The sequence below is a fragment of the Palaemon carinicauda genome, chromosome 17 (assembly GCF_036898095.1).
Source record: "Palaemon carinicauda isolate YSFRI2023 chromosome 17, ASM3689809v2, whole genome shotgun sequence".
Classification (NCBI taxonomy): domain Eukaryota; kingdom Metazoa; phylum Arthropoda; class Malacostraca; order Decapoda; family Palaemonidae; genus Palaemon; species Palaemon carinicauda.
The window spans coordinates 18,586,033-18,600,030 of NC_090741.1; the positions used below are offsets into that span (position 1 = coordinate 18,586,033).

General features: G+C 41.7%; 1 protein-coding gene across 1 annotated transcript; it reads right to left on the reverse strand.

The window, feature by feature from the left end:
- Positions 1–7,079: 7,079 nt before the first annotated feature.
- LOC137656235 (uncharacterized) lies at positions 7,080–7,568 on the reverse strand. The gene has a single exon (XM_068390405.1). It carries the CDS (start codon positions 7,566–7,568, stop codon positions 7,080–7,082), a length of 489 nt encoding a protein of 162 aa, XP_068246506.1.
- Positions 7,569–13,998: the final 6,430 nt, after the last annotated feature.

The window sequence follows — 13,998 nt, forward strand, 5'->3', positions numbered from 1 at the left end:
ACGAGACTAGCAAGCCACCACTAACCCCCTTTACACAGGCCCTTTCCTCATGATCCGTCGTACGCCGAAGACTTTCTGCATCAACATCAGTAGCAATGAAGACTTGGGTTCTAATGACTGCCTAAGACTTGCATACATCCTTCCAGATAACCCACCTATTTAGGCCTCTCTAGAGCAGGGCACTCTATTTCACTTGTATGTCATTTTTAAAGGGGAGCCATGTACCCCACGTGTTTCATATACACTTTTACACTGTAACAGTTTTGATTATTTTTTCTATCACTCGCTCTTCCCTGCACTATTATAGACCAACTTCTGTTATCATGCTAGTTTATGGTTTTTCATGCTTGAATTTTTGTGATGTACTTGCTCGAATGTCACTGTATATAAAAACAATTATTGTTTAGCAAAGTTTAGTTGCATTCACAATGCCTCTCAGGTATCACCTAACTGGTGCCTCTGTACACTTCCAAGAATTTAGCAAGGCTGCAAGTTTCTGATGCATAAGTTAATAATAGTAGGTCCATCTCATTCAATCCTTTTTTTTTTTAGAGAACGTGACATTCTAATTTTCATAATCCCATTTTGTATGCAAAATGCTCTCCATACCATGATTATCCTTCTTTTAACTTTCATCTTGTGTCCTCGACAAACAATCACTGTGTGTCCTGATTATGTATATTCAATAACAATCTCTAGACGTTTGTCCATAACTCTATTATGTTGTCTCTGCATTTTCATTGAACATTATCTTAGTTTTGTTCATATTTCTTTTCAGTCCTGCCTTTTTGCTTTCTTTTTTTAAATCTTTTATTATCTTATGTAATTTTTCTCATGGTTCACTAAAAACAACTATGCCATCTGTGAATTTTACATTATTGAGGTATTCCCCATTAATCTTGATTCCTACAGTTTCCTAATCTATACTCTTAAAGACTTCTTCTAGGCATGCTGTTAATAATTTTGGAGAGATGTGGTCTCCCTGATTAACTCCTTTCTAAACCTAATCGGAATTTTCACACTATCATTATGTGGTTTTAGTATTGCTGTACTTCCTGTATAGATATTTTCAGGTGTTCTAGCATAAGATTCTTCTATCCCTTGTTTTTGAACTGCTTTTTTTACTGCTGAAGTTTTGACAGAATGTACAGCTTTCTCGTGGTCTGTAAATGCCATAGAGAGTGGTTTGGCATGCTCTGTAGATTTTTCCATTTGCTGGTTAATTACATAGGCATGGTCAGTTGGTGAATATACTCTTCTAATGTCTGCCTTCTCTGTTGGTTGATGAAAGTCTAGCTGCCTTTCCATTGGGTCTAATATGATCATTGTAAGTATTTCATATATTATGGAGAGTAGACTTGTTGGGTAGTAATTTTGCAGGTGTTTTGTGTCTCATTTCCTGTAAATTGATATAATGATAATGCTTTTTCAAAGCTGTAAGTATAGAGCATCCTTGCAGACATACATCTAACTGAGACCCTTTGCATCAATAGGCATAATAGGAGAATATATATATATATATATATATATATATATATATATATATATATATATATGTATGTATATATATGCATATATATTTATATATACATACATACATATATATATATATATATATATATATATATATATATATATATATATATATATGTTTACATATGCATATATATATATATATATATATATATATATATATATATATATAAAAATATATATATATATATATATATATATATATATATATATATATATATATACATACTGTATATATATATATATATATATATATATATATATATATATATATATACATATATATATATATATATACATATACATATATATGTAATTTATCTATAAATATATATATATATATATATATATATATATATATATATATATATATATATATATATAGTACATTCTTAATATCCAGTGCAAGTATGCTTAAACATCCAAAAGGAAGAACTCTCTCTCTCTCTCTCTCTCTCTCTCTCTCTCTCTCTCTCTCTCTCTCTCTCTCTCTCTCTTTCTCTCCCTTTGAATGAGATACGCAATTCCATTTTATTACTTCTTCACACCACCAGAATCGTATAACAGCTGAGTACATATTAGAAACTTTCACTGCTAATCTTCATCAAACAGGAATACCCGTCTCTATGTTGGTTCGACATACTTCAGTTCAGACTTACAAGAGACTTTATTTGCTATTAAATTCAAATATATGATCTGCTTTACACTATTTCATGTGAGATTACAGCGATCTCAACATCGAACTGTTTTCTTTCTGATAGTTTTGCATTTAGTGAGTGTAGGGAAGAAGTCGACAATGGATACTCTACAGTATAGTGATGGAAGCCTGATGTGAAGCGCTTACTGTAATGGACAACTGACAAAATACATTAAAATGTTTACTTTTATGTCAATATAAATATTAATATTAACATAACATTACAAATATAGTACTTTGATTAAGAATTTATGACTTAGTTTGAAGCATCAAATAACGTCTTTTTATCAGAAATTCCAGGATTCATCATTTCTTAAGCATTATTCTTAGTCTTGAAGGCAATACTAGTATGTTGCAAAAAATAGATAACTATAATTGAATGAGAAGGAAAAATTTAAGATGACTTTACTCATGCCCAAGGATCTTTGCATATTACTATCAAGAAATGGGGAAGATTAGGTTTTTTTTCTGTTCAATTGCAATACTTAAATAAGAACACAGAATATTACTGCATTACAATAAGCTAAAGCCATTAGTCTAATACATAAAATGAGTAATATGTTACGTAAAATAGATATTGTTACAAAATAAATCATTGTTTATGAACTGTAGCCTTAAATATGAAGTGTATTACTCACATACACGCATGTACATATTTCCATATACATTCAGAGAAAGAGAGAGAGAGAGAGAGAGAGAGAGAGAGAGAGAGAGAGAGAGAGAGAGAGAGAGAGAGAGAGAGAGAGAGTCGGGGCAAATAATCCTAATCGTCCCAAGGTCTAATGATGAGTATGAAAGTAACTGACTGTTAATAAACAGAAGTAAATTGAGTTCTCAATACAAAGGAAAGAAAAATTCTTATGATATGTTTCATCAAAGGAAGCGTATTAGTTTGGTCTTTAAATCACAAAGCGCCATTTAAGTCTGTTGAAATTGAGTAACTTTGAGCAAATAGTTGGACCATAAGTCAGGGGAACATTTTTCGAACACTTTGTGGAAGCGTTATTGCTGCTCGTTAAATAACTTCCTCTATTCATTTTCATGAAAAAGAAAGTATAATAGCATGCTTATAAGATGCCATAAATGAAGGTGAAGCAAGGTCAGGATTTGGGACTCTCTCTCTCTCTCTCTCTCTCTCTCTCTCTCTCTCTCTCTCTCTCTCTCTCTCTCTCTCTCTCTCTCTCTCTGTATATATATATATATATATATATATATATATATATATATATATATATATATATATATATATATATATATACATATATACATATATACATATATACATATATATATATATATATATATATATATATATATATACACATTATATAAATATGTATATATATATATATATATATATATATATATATATATATATATATATTGTTGTGAAAATAAAAAACCTGTCATAGGTTATAGGTTTTATTGCACACAAAAACTGGAGTCACCTCCTGAAACAATAGAAACAGCCACTATTACAACACGTACTACTTTACATGCACAATAACAAACAAATACATCAAAGTAAGGGCCAGACAACACAGGGACATCCACAAGCAATAATATGCACGAAGACACACAAATAGCAACATAATAAGCTGGTAAATACAAGCAGAGAAACACAACGTACATGAGAGCATAAATGTAAAACTACATTGAACATATATTACCACATTCTCCCCACCTATGAAATTCAAGCAGCATAATCATCAAAATACTTAGGAGCCCGCCGGGTCCTTTCGGACCTCCGGAGTGGTACAGGTGTAGTGCCTTGACCAGACGCAGCAGGAAGCTCTTGAACAGCACTTTCCCCGGATGTAACGTCATGAGTGACTTCTTGAAGAGCAGGTTCCGAGCTTGCTCTAGCATCTGGACGGCGCACCTCAGACTCTGATATACCTAGAGACTCTAGAGATTGCGGCAGTGAAGATCTGGTGGCCTCCACGCTGCTACTATCATCACCACTTAAAGGTGCTAGATGCGTCAAAGACACAGTGGACTCTCTACCATCAGGAAAATTGACATGAGCATATTCAGGATTAGCTTCTACTATTTCTACTTCATCTACTAGAGGGTCATTCTTGCTGTGCCGTACTTGTCGTCTTAATAGAGCGGGACCTTTGGTGATGAGCCAGGTAGGCAACGTACGACCTGACGTGGACTTCCAAGGATGCTTTAGGAAACGCTCGTGTGGTGTACAATTAGTTGACGTACATAGCAGGGAACGGATAGAGTGAAGTGCATCTGGGAGGACAACTTCCCATTTCGAGACATCAAGATTCCTTGTTCTGAGAGCTAACCGAATGGTTTTCCATATGATTCCATTGTACCTCTCCACCTGGCCATTGCCCCTTGGGTTGTAGGGCGTAGTGCGACTGGTAGCCACTCCTTTCTCTAGTAAAAATTTCTTCAGTTCTTCTGACATGAAAGAGGCTCCCCTGTCTGAGTGTATGTATGCTGGCATTCCGAATAGTGCAAACAGTTGTACCAAACACCCGATGATAGCACCAGCAGTCATGTCTGAACAAGGGAACGCAAAAGGGAACCGTGAGAATTCGTCAATGACTGTGAGCAAGTATCTGTTTTTCGACTGTGACGGAAGGGGCCCCTTAAAATCCAAGTTCAATCTCTCGTATGGCTGAGTAGCTTTCACCAGATGGCCATCATCAGGCTTATAGAACTGAGGTTTGACAGTAGAGCAGATTGGACAAGAAGCAGTAACCTTCTTTACATCCTCGACAGAATAAGCCAGGTTCCGAACTCGGATGAAATGCACCATCCTAGACACTCCAGGATGACAGAGACTTTCATGCAGTTGTTTGAGTTTGTCTGTAGCTACAGCACCACAGACACGCGAGAGAGCATCTGCAGGAATATTTTCCGTACCTGGACGATACACTATATTGTAGTGGTAGCATGACAGTTCAATGCGCCACCTGGCTATCTTGTCGTTCTTGATTTTGCTTGAAGATCTTGTGTCGAACATGAATGTTACACTTCGCTGGTCAGTAATCAGCTTAAAGTGATGACCAATTAGGTAATGCTTCCACTTTCTGAGGGCCTCAACTATGGCATAAGCTTCTTTCTCTACTGAAGAATGCCTTTGTTCACTGTCAGAGAGAGTGCGAGAGAAGAACGCTACAGGACGTCCATTCTGAGTGAGAGTAGCGGCAATGGCATGGTCTGAGGCATCTGTTTCGACTGTGAAAGGGGATGTAGGATCAATGGCTTGCACCACGGACTTCGCAATTTCATTCTTCAATTTCTCAAAAGTCAGAGAAGCTTCAAAAGACAATGGGAATCTCGTGGAGTGTGAAAGAGGCCGGACCTTCTCAGAGAAGTTGGGTATCCATCGTGAGTAATGAGCAAGCAACCCCAACATTCTCCGAAGAGAGGCAGTATCCTTGGGAAGGGGTAGACTCAAGAGAGGCTGCAGTCGTTCAGGATCAGGTCTGATCTCTCCGTCCTTTATAGAGTATCCCAGAAGGTTTATAGACTGTGTCCTGAAATCACACTTGTCATGATTAAATGTGAGGTTGTAATCCCTCGCCACTTTCAAGAAATGATTTAGGTTTTTGTCATGCTCCTCTTCCGTCTCTCAACATACAGTCACATTGTCCACATAAGCCAATGCCCCTTCCACCTTTTCTTTTACAAGGATCTGATCCACAACTCGTTGGAAAGCGGCCACTCCGTTCTTCACACCAAATGGGATTCGATTGAACTCGTACAGCTTTCCACTCGCCTCAAAAGCAGTGTACAACTTTTCGTCTTCTCTTATTGGCACTTGGTGGTAGGCGCTCTTCAGGTCCAAGGTGCTAAACACTTTATATCTTGAGACATTATTCACTGTTTCATCGATCCGACGCAAAGGGTAAGCATCCAGCTCAGTAAACCTGTTTATAGTTTGTGAATAATCAATCACCATTCTCTTCCTGCGATTGTGCCCTGCAGTGATTAGCACCTGGGCCCTCCATGGAGACTGGCTGGGTCTTATTATTCCTTCTTGTAGCATTCTACCAATTTCAGTTTTGACAAATTCCTTATCAGCCTGAGAGTAATGTCTAGACTTTGCCGCAATGGGTCTGCAGTCTGATGTCAGATTGCTGAAGAGTGCGGGTGCAACCAACTTCACTGCTGCCAGCCCACATATCTTGAGTGGTGGGCGTGCTCCTCCAAAAGCCATTTCTAGAGCAGAATGATTCTTCAAGAATTCATGCCCCAAAATTACATCACTACACAGGGCTGGCAGTACTTTGAGTTTTACACTAGGATAAATTTGTCCTTGCAGCTCCACATCAACGCAACAAAGACCTAAGACTTTGGACGAGAGAGACGCATCAGCCATAGAGACGTGCCCGTCGTCAGGAAGTATGATTAGGTTGTTTTCTTTAGCAATCTTCTGACTCACAAAATTTTCCGAGCTTCCTGTATCAATAAGTGCATTAACAGGGAGACCATTAACTTTCAAACAACTCAAAGATTTACTAAGACTACTAGGCACAGCCCCAGACACAGTAGCCAGTGTTGCTGCCGAATATTTAGTTTTACCAGCAGAGGTATCCCCTACCGGTTTCCCTGACCTACACACTTTTGCATAATGTCCTTATTTCTTACACTTTAGACATAAAGCTTCCCTATCAGGACATTTGAACCGAGGGTGCCGTTTCAATCCACAGAAAAAACACTGATTGGCGCCAGTAGTGGTGGCAAGATGAGCAGTTTCATCACTACTTTCTAAAAACTCTGAATCACCTGACTGACTTTGTGGCTGAGGTACAGCAGCAGTAATTGGCTCAACAGTAGTATAAGAAGCAGAATGTTTCTGAGCCATCTCTAAAGTGCGTGCTTATTCATAGGCAGTTTGCAAGTTAAGAGTTATATTTTCGAGTAGTGTTTGACGAATGGCACCAGAAGAAAGTCCATTGATGAATGCATCTCTAACATAGTTATCACACGCCTGCTCTGCTGACACTGCTTTGAACTGACAGTCTTTTGCTAGGAGCTTCAGAGCTTGGAGAAACTGGTCTAGAGACTCACCTGACCCCTGCCTACGTGTGGCCAGGACATGCCTAGCAAATACCTCATTTCTAGGTTTTACATACAGTGATGTCAGTGCTTTCTCAGCCTTAACATAAGTGTCACAGTCTGCTATGTAGTCGTACACTCGAGGAGCAATGTAGTTGGTGAGTACGATTAGTTTGTCTGCACTGGGAGATGTCTTCTGTACTGCTTGGTAGAAGTTGTTGAATGTCCTCAGCCAGTGCGTCCACTCCTTAGCAGCGGTGGCAGAATCCGGGTCAGCCTCGAAGCGTTCTGGACGTAGGAACCGTTCCATGGCCTCTCAAATTTTTATGTTGTGTGCAATAAATTGTTGTGAAAATAAAAAACCTGTCATAGGTTATAGGTTTTATTGCACACAAAAACTAGAGTCACCTCCTGAAACAATAGAAACAGCCACTATTAAAACACGTACTACTTTACATGCACAATAACAAACAAATTCATGAAAGTAAGGGCCAGACAACACAGGGACATCCACAAGCAATAATATGCACGAAGACACACAAATAGCAACATAATAAGCTGGTAAATGCAAGCAGAGAAACACAACGTACATGAGAGCATAAATGTAAAACTACATTGAACATATATTACCACATATATATATATATATATATATATATATATATATATATATATATATATATATATATATATATATATACACACACATTATATAAATATGTATATATATATATATATATATATATATATATATATATATATATATATATATATATATATATATATATATACATATATATAACGGATTTTGAGCGAAGCGAAAAATCTATTTTTGGGTGAGATGGCCATGTCGTCCTGATGGAAGTTCCTATAGGGTAGCTTCCTAGGGTATATTACAACTACGGCGATATTCCCAGAGAATTTACCTTAAGGTACCAGAATTCTAACTCCTGGAGCGAGTATCCCTCGTGAAAGGGATATCGCGACATATCAGAGGACGTATTCTAGACACGTCACATGGCAATCTACATCCTGGACAGAGATTTCGTCTCGTAGGAGGTGATTGACGAGATACGAATTCGGGAAAGAAAAAGGGGAGCTGCTCCCAAGGCTTCCCTATCCCCCGATTCGTATGCGTGCCTGGCGCCAATCCTGGCGCCATCTGTATTCCTTGTAGCGTACACGAGGTGCTACAGATACTGTATGTAGGGAGGGGTCCTACAGCCCTTTCTTAGAAAGGCAAGGGCGGGTCCATCAGGACGACATGGCCATCTCACCCAAAAATAGATTTTTCGCTTCGCTCAAAATCCGTTTTTTGGGCTCAAGCCATGTCGTCCTGATGGAAGTGTACCAGAGCATTACTGTATCTGTGGATTCTCAGAACGTGCCGTACTCCCCGGAGGTAATTTTTTCCCGGTCGACTAGACCTAGAGACCTAAGATGTTACCGTTATACATCTTTTCAACTAACTATAAACTATGTTAGAGCTTCCTGCCCCCTACAGGGAAGAGTCCTACTAGACTCTGGAAAAGTCTCGAAGAGTACATATATCTATGTATGAATACCAGGCAAGCTAATATAGTGGTCTCGCCCTATATTAAGTAAAGCATAGTTTGTAAAGAACCACTGCGTCAATATGAAATATCGACCAGTTCTCCGCACAATACTTGTATTGGACAAAGGTTTTATATCCGCATAGGAGGAAAACCAATGCAACATAGCTTGCATAAAGGAACAATTCTATTAGAATTATCCCAGATAAGGTACATAGAATGAATGCTCAATTATACCAATAAATTGACACAGGTGAAGGAGACGCAAGGTTCTCAAGAACCAGATTATTGACAGGCAATAAATAGACAGGTTAACCACAATTATATATATACATATACATAAGAAGAGGATAACCCAAAACTTTAAGCATAAGTATGATAGTAAACAGAGCTTGTTTGTCTGAAAGAAAAAACATTAGATGCCACTTTTAAGATACCGAGGTATCAAAGTCATAAAAGCCTGTATTACAAATCAATGACATTAGCGTTAGAAACGCTCGGCACACATGTCTGCACTTATGCTAGGTTCACCTTCGGAAATGGAACAGTCTGGATGGGCAACACAGTGCCCTCACTTAGTTTGTAGTACAGTATGTAACTACACACTCACCCTGGAATTAATCGTCCCAATTAAGACCACTGTTCCTCGCAGAGTTAAACAGTAGGGTTAACACCGCGACCCACTGCTACCACAGATCTCTTTTAGTTCCTCTACTTGCTTCGCATAGTGGCGAAAGAACACTCTGGAAGACTTCCAGCCAGTGTATGAACGGAGATGTTCAAAATCCATACAATTAAAGAAATTTAAGAATGAGGCAACTTTCCTCGGATCGTGCAAAATAGGAAAATAACTTTTTGTGTCAAATCCTTTAACGCACACTCTTCATTGCTCAACAGAGAAGCGAAATGAAGAACTTGTCTAAAGACCATGAAATGGGCTTTGGAGGTGCTGAAGGTCTGAGCCTAGCACAGGCTTTCGGGACTTTATTAAAGATCTCGTTACCTAGGTCGACCTGGAAGGCATATAGAATGGGTCTTGTCAAAGCAGACTTACACGCTGAAATCGTGTTCGCTGCCAACCCTTGACCATGGGGGTGGAGAAGAAAGGTAAGCAGAAGTCTGTCAAGATCTCCTGCGGAATCTTCGCCTTGACAAAAGGCCACCCATTTTCTCCAAGATGACTCATATTGCCTTCTAGTAGATTTGCACTTATATTCCTCAAGGAAGTCTATACTGGCTTTCGAAATCCCGAAACGCTTTCTCACCGCTAGGGAGAGAAAATCATGAGCTGCAGGGTCCGGGTTTTCTGTAATGAAGCGCAGACAGTTGACTTCTGGAGTCGCTGGGTCAGAACTGGATCTGGTAGTGGTACAAACTTCAGCTACAGTTCCAATGCCAGGAGGAACCACACGCTGTTCGGCCACTTGTGGGCCACTATTGCCGCTACCCTTTGAAGGATCTCAGTTTGTTGAGGACCCTCAACAGAAGGTTGTGAGGAGGGAACAGATAAATCTTGGACCATCTGTTCCAGTCGAGGGACATCGCGTCCACTGCTTCCGCTAAGGGGTCCTTGTACGGGGCACGTACAGGGGCAACTTCTTGTTGTCTTTCGTCGCAAAGAGGTCTATCTGCAGTTCTGGGACTGATTCAGAATGAAGGAGAATGATCCTGCGTCTAAGGACCATTCCGACTCTATCGGTGTGAACCTGGATAGAGCGTCCGCTGTCACATTGCGGACTCCTTGAAGGTGAACTGCCGACAGGTACCACTTCTTCTTTTCCGCCAATCGGAAGACGGCCAACATCACCTGGTTGAGAGGTGGTGACCTCGATCCTTGTCGATTCAAGTATCTCACAACTACCTCGCTGTCTATCACCACCTTATGTGGATCGAGTGACGCGGGGAGACTTTCTTTAAGGTAAGGAGCACTGCCCTAGCTTCTAGAAAGTTTTATGTGAAAGGTCTTGAATAGCCTGGACCAAGTCCCCTGGACTTTTTTCCGATGAGAGTGACCTCCCCATCCCTCCTTCGAGGCGTCTGAGTGAATCGTCACTGACGGGGGAGGTGGCTGAAGAAGAACCGACTTCTTTAGATGTCTGGCTTGGGACCAAGGCCTGAGAAGAGTACTTAGCCGAAGCGGCTGGTCTTCTCAGATCTCTTCACGCGTTTGATGCATAACTTCTCCAAACTCCGATTGCATCCTTTAGCTGTGCTCTTAGCACTGGGTCTGTCACCGAAGCAAACTGGAGAGAGCGCAGTATTCTCTCCTGCTCGTGTCTTGATATCCTTTCGGAATCTTGAAGTCTCTTGACAGAACCCGCTATCTCCTTCCTTTTCTTCGCCGGGGTGGAGAAACGGTGTGACAAAAGGTCCCAGTGGAATCCCAGCCACTGGAACTTTTGAGATGGAGAAAGTCGAGACTTTTTTCTGTTGATCTTGAAGCCTAGGTACTCTAGGAACTGGATCACTTGACTGGAAGCTTGCAAGCATTCTGTCTCGGATGCTGCCCACATCAACCAGTCGTCCAGGTAGGCTACTACCTGGATTCCCTTTAGGCGTAATTGTTTTGAGAGCTACGCTCGCAAGCTTCGTAAAAATCCTTGGGGCTATGTTTAGCCCGAATGGCATGGCTCCGAAGGCGTATAGTCTTCGTTGTAGCCTGAACCCTAGGTAGGGGGAGAGTCGATGGCTAATTGGAATGTGCCAATAGGCGTCTGACAAGTCTATAGAGACGGAATATGCCCTCTTGGGCAGTAAGGTCCTTATGTGTTGCAGTGTTAGCATTTTGAATTTGCAATTCACTATGAACTTGTTGAGTGGCGACAAGTCCAGAATGACTCTGAGCTTTTCCGAGTCTTTCTTGGGAACACAAAACAGCCTTAGAAATTGATGGGCTTCACCCTTCGGATCACCTTTTTTCTCCAACAGTTCTTGAACGTACTCCTCCATAACGAGGGTGGAGTGTTGGAAAAACCGAAGGCACGGGGGTAGAGTGCTGTACCAGCTCCCGCCCAGTCCATTCTTGAGTAGGCTGTGGGCCCAGGGATCGAAGGTCCACCGATCCCGAAATTTCAGAAGTCTCCCTCCTACCGGTATCACCTCACTTGGACTGCCGTCCTGAGGTCTTGCCTTCCTGACCACGACCACCCCTGAATCCCCTTCCCCTTGAGGGGCGTCTAGACGAGCCTCTGGCTGCTCCTCTAGGCTTTGCTCGAAAGGAAGTAGACTGCCCTTCGAACGCTGGGGTGAATGCCGTGGACTGTGTCGACACGGCCTGGGGTACCCACTGAAAGGTGGTCGGGGTTTGTGCCACGATCTGGGGCACTGGGGGCAATGGCAATTGCAGTTGCTGTTGCTGTCTAAGAGGCTTGGCTGGCCGAGACGGTAGCCTAGTCCTCATAGTCTTCCTCTTTGGTTGAGGACCCTCATCCGGGGAAGACTTTCTTTTGATAGCCAGGCCCCACTTCTGGAGAAGGTTTCTATTCTCCAAGGCGGCCTTATCAACAACTTCTTTGACCAAGTCGGTAGGGAAAAGGTCTTTTCCCCAAATGTTGGAGGAGATTAGTTTCTTTGGCTCGTGCCTCACCGTAGCCGAGGTAAACACGAACTCCCTACAAGCTCTCCTTGCCTTGACGAAGCCATAAAGGTCCTTCATCACTGTGGCCAGATGAGGCTTGGCCACTACCATGAACATTTCATGGACCTTGGGGTCACTTGCCATCGTCTCGAGAGTAGTCTGAAGAGACATTGAGGCAGTCAGTCTTTCTTTTGTATCGAACTCACTTCGCAAAAGAAAGTCAGACAGCTTAGGGAGGTCCTTGCCGAACTGACGTCCGGCAATATCAGCCTCCAACTTTCCCACTGAGAACGTAAGATGGACGTCCTTCCAGTCTTTGTGGTCCATAGGCAGGGCCAGCGACAAGGGTTTACACTCCTCTAGGGAGGGGCAAGACTTGCCGGCCTCGATTGCTTTTAGTACAGCCAGAAACCCTTTCTGTAAAAAGGGGAAGGCTCTAGTAGGCGAGGACACAAAGGAAGGGAGCTTCCTATTCAATGCGGCTACCTTTGAGTTAGAGAAGCCCCTCTCTTTCATCGAGGATGAAAGTAGAGCTTGAGCCTTAGCATGGTCCATCACTATGACCTCCTTCGGCTCTGTCTCCTCCTTTGAAGCTGGTTCCTTCCTCCGCCGGACATAACAGTCCGGATATGATGCCTTGCTGGGCCAGAATTCCACCCTCCAGGGGAACTGAGCCCAGCTTATCCGAGATGACAATCTTTCCAGTCGATATCGGCATGTGCTCAGCATACCTCCATGGGTTAGCATCTGAGCACAAGGGAAGGTCTTTCACATTGAGCTTTTTCTGGGGCCCATGTGATTCTGCAAGGCACTGCATTCGCAGTTCCATTGCAGCCGCCTTCTCCTGATTCTCCTTCTGCATTTGTTGGATCATTCCAACAATAGAAGAGAGGGCCTGTCCCAGCTCTACTGGGAGACCGGCCGATGTAGAGGGGCTTGAACTTCATCCTGGGCTTCTGCCAGGAGGTCTTCCTCCTGACACCCGTCCACATCAGACATCCTGTCATCTAGCTGGATGTCTTGCATCACGACCGCGACTTCAGCATCCACCTGGATCTGAACTTAGGGGATCTCCTCTTGAGGCTGGGGAATCACTGCATCAGCTGATGCCTTAGGGAAAGGATACGCCCTCATCTTCTCACTTGGAAGATAAGGGCCAGAAGTGTTCTTTTGGAAGCCCCTTACCCATGTACGAAGCTTCTTCCTAGCTATTTAAATGTCTCAGTAATCAGGTTAGTGCACACAGTACATACCTGAGGGTCCCAATACCGGAGATCATCCTTGGAGACAGCGTATGCTGCGTGTCTCCTACAAAACTCATGTCCGCAGAGGTTCTTGCTGCTGACATTGCAGAAAGCACTTCCCCACTTCGGAGTGTCCTTCTGTAAAGAGAAGAAATTTCCATGAGTATCAAGTGAACTATGTATCACTGGATATGCATAGTATAGCATAACAATTCAGAAAGGAAAGACACACACTTGTGTTTCCCTCACAACCCATTGTTGCAGCCTTCCAGATAATAAAATCAAAATGGTTTATCTCTTCTAGAGTAACCAATGCAAGGTTTCCAGAGGAAACAGGTGGAGCTCACACCTAAGCAATGATTTTAA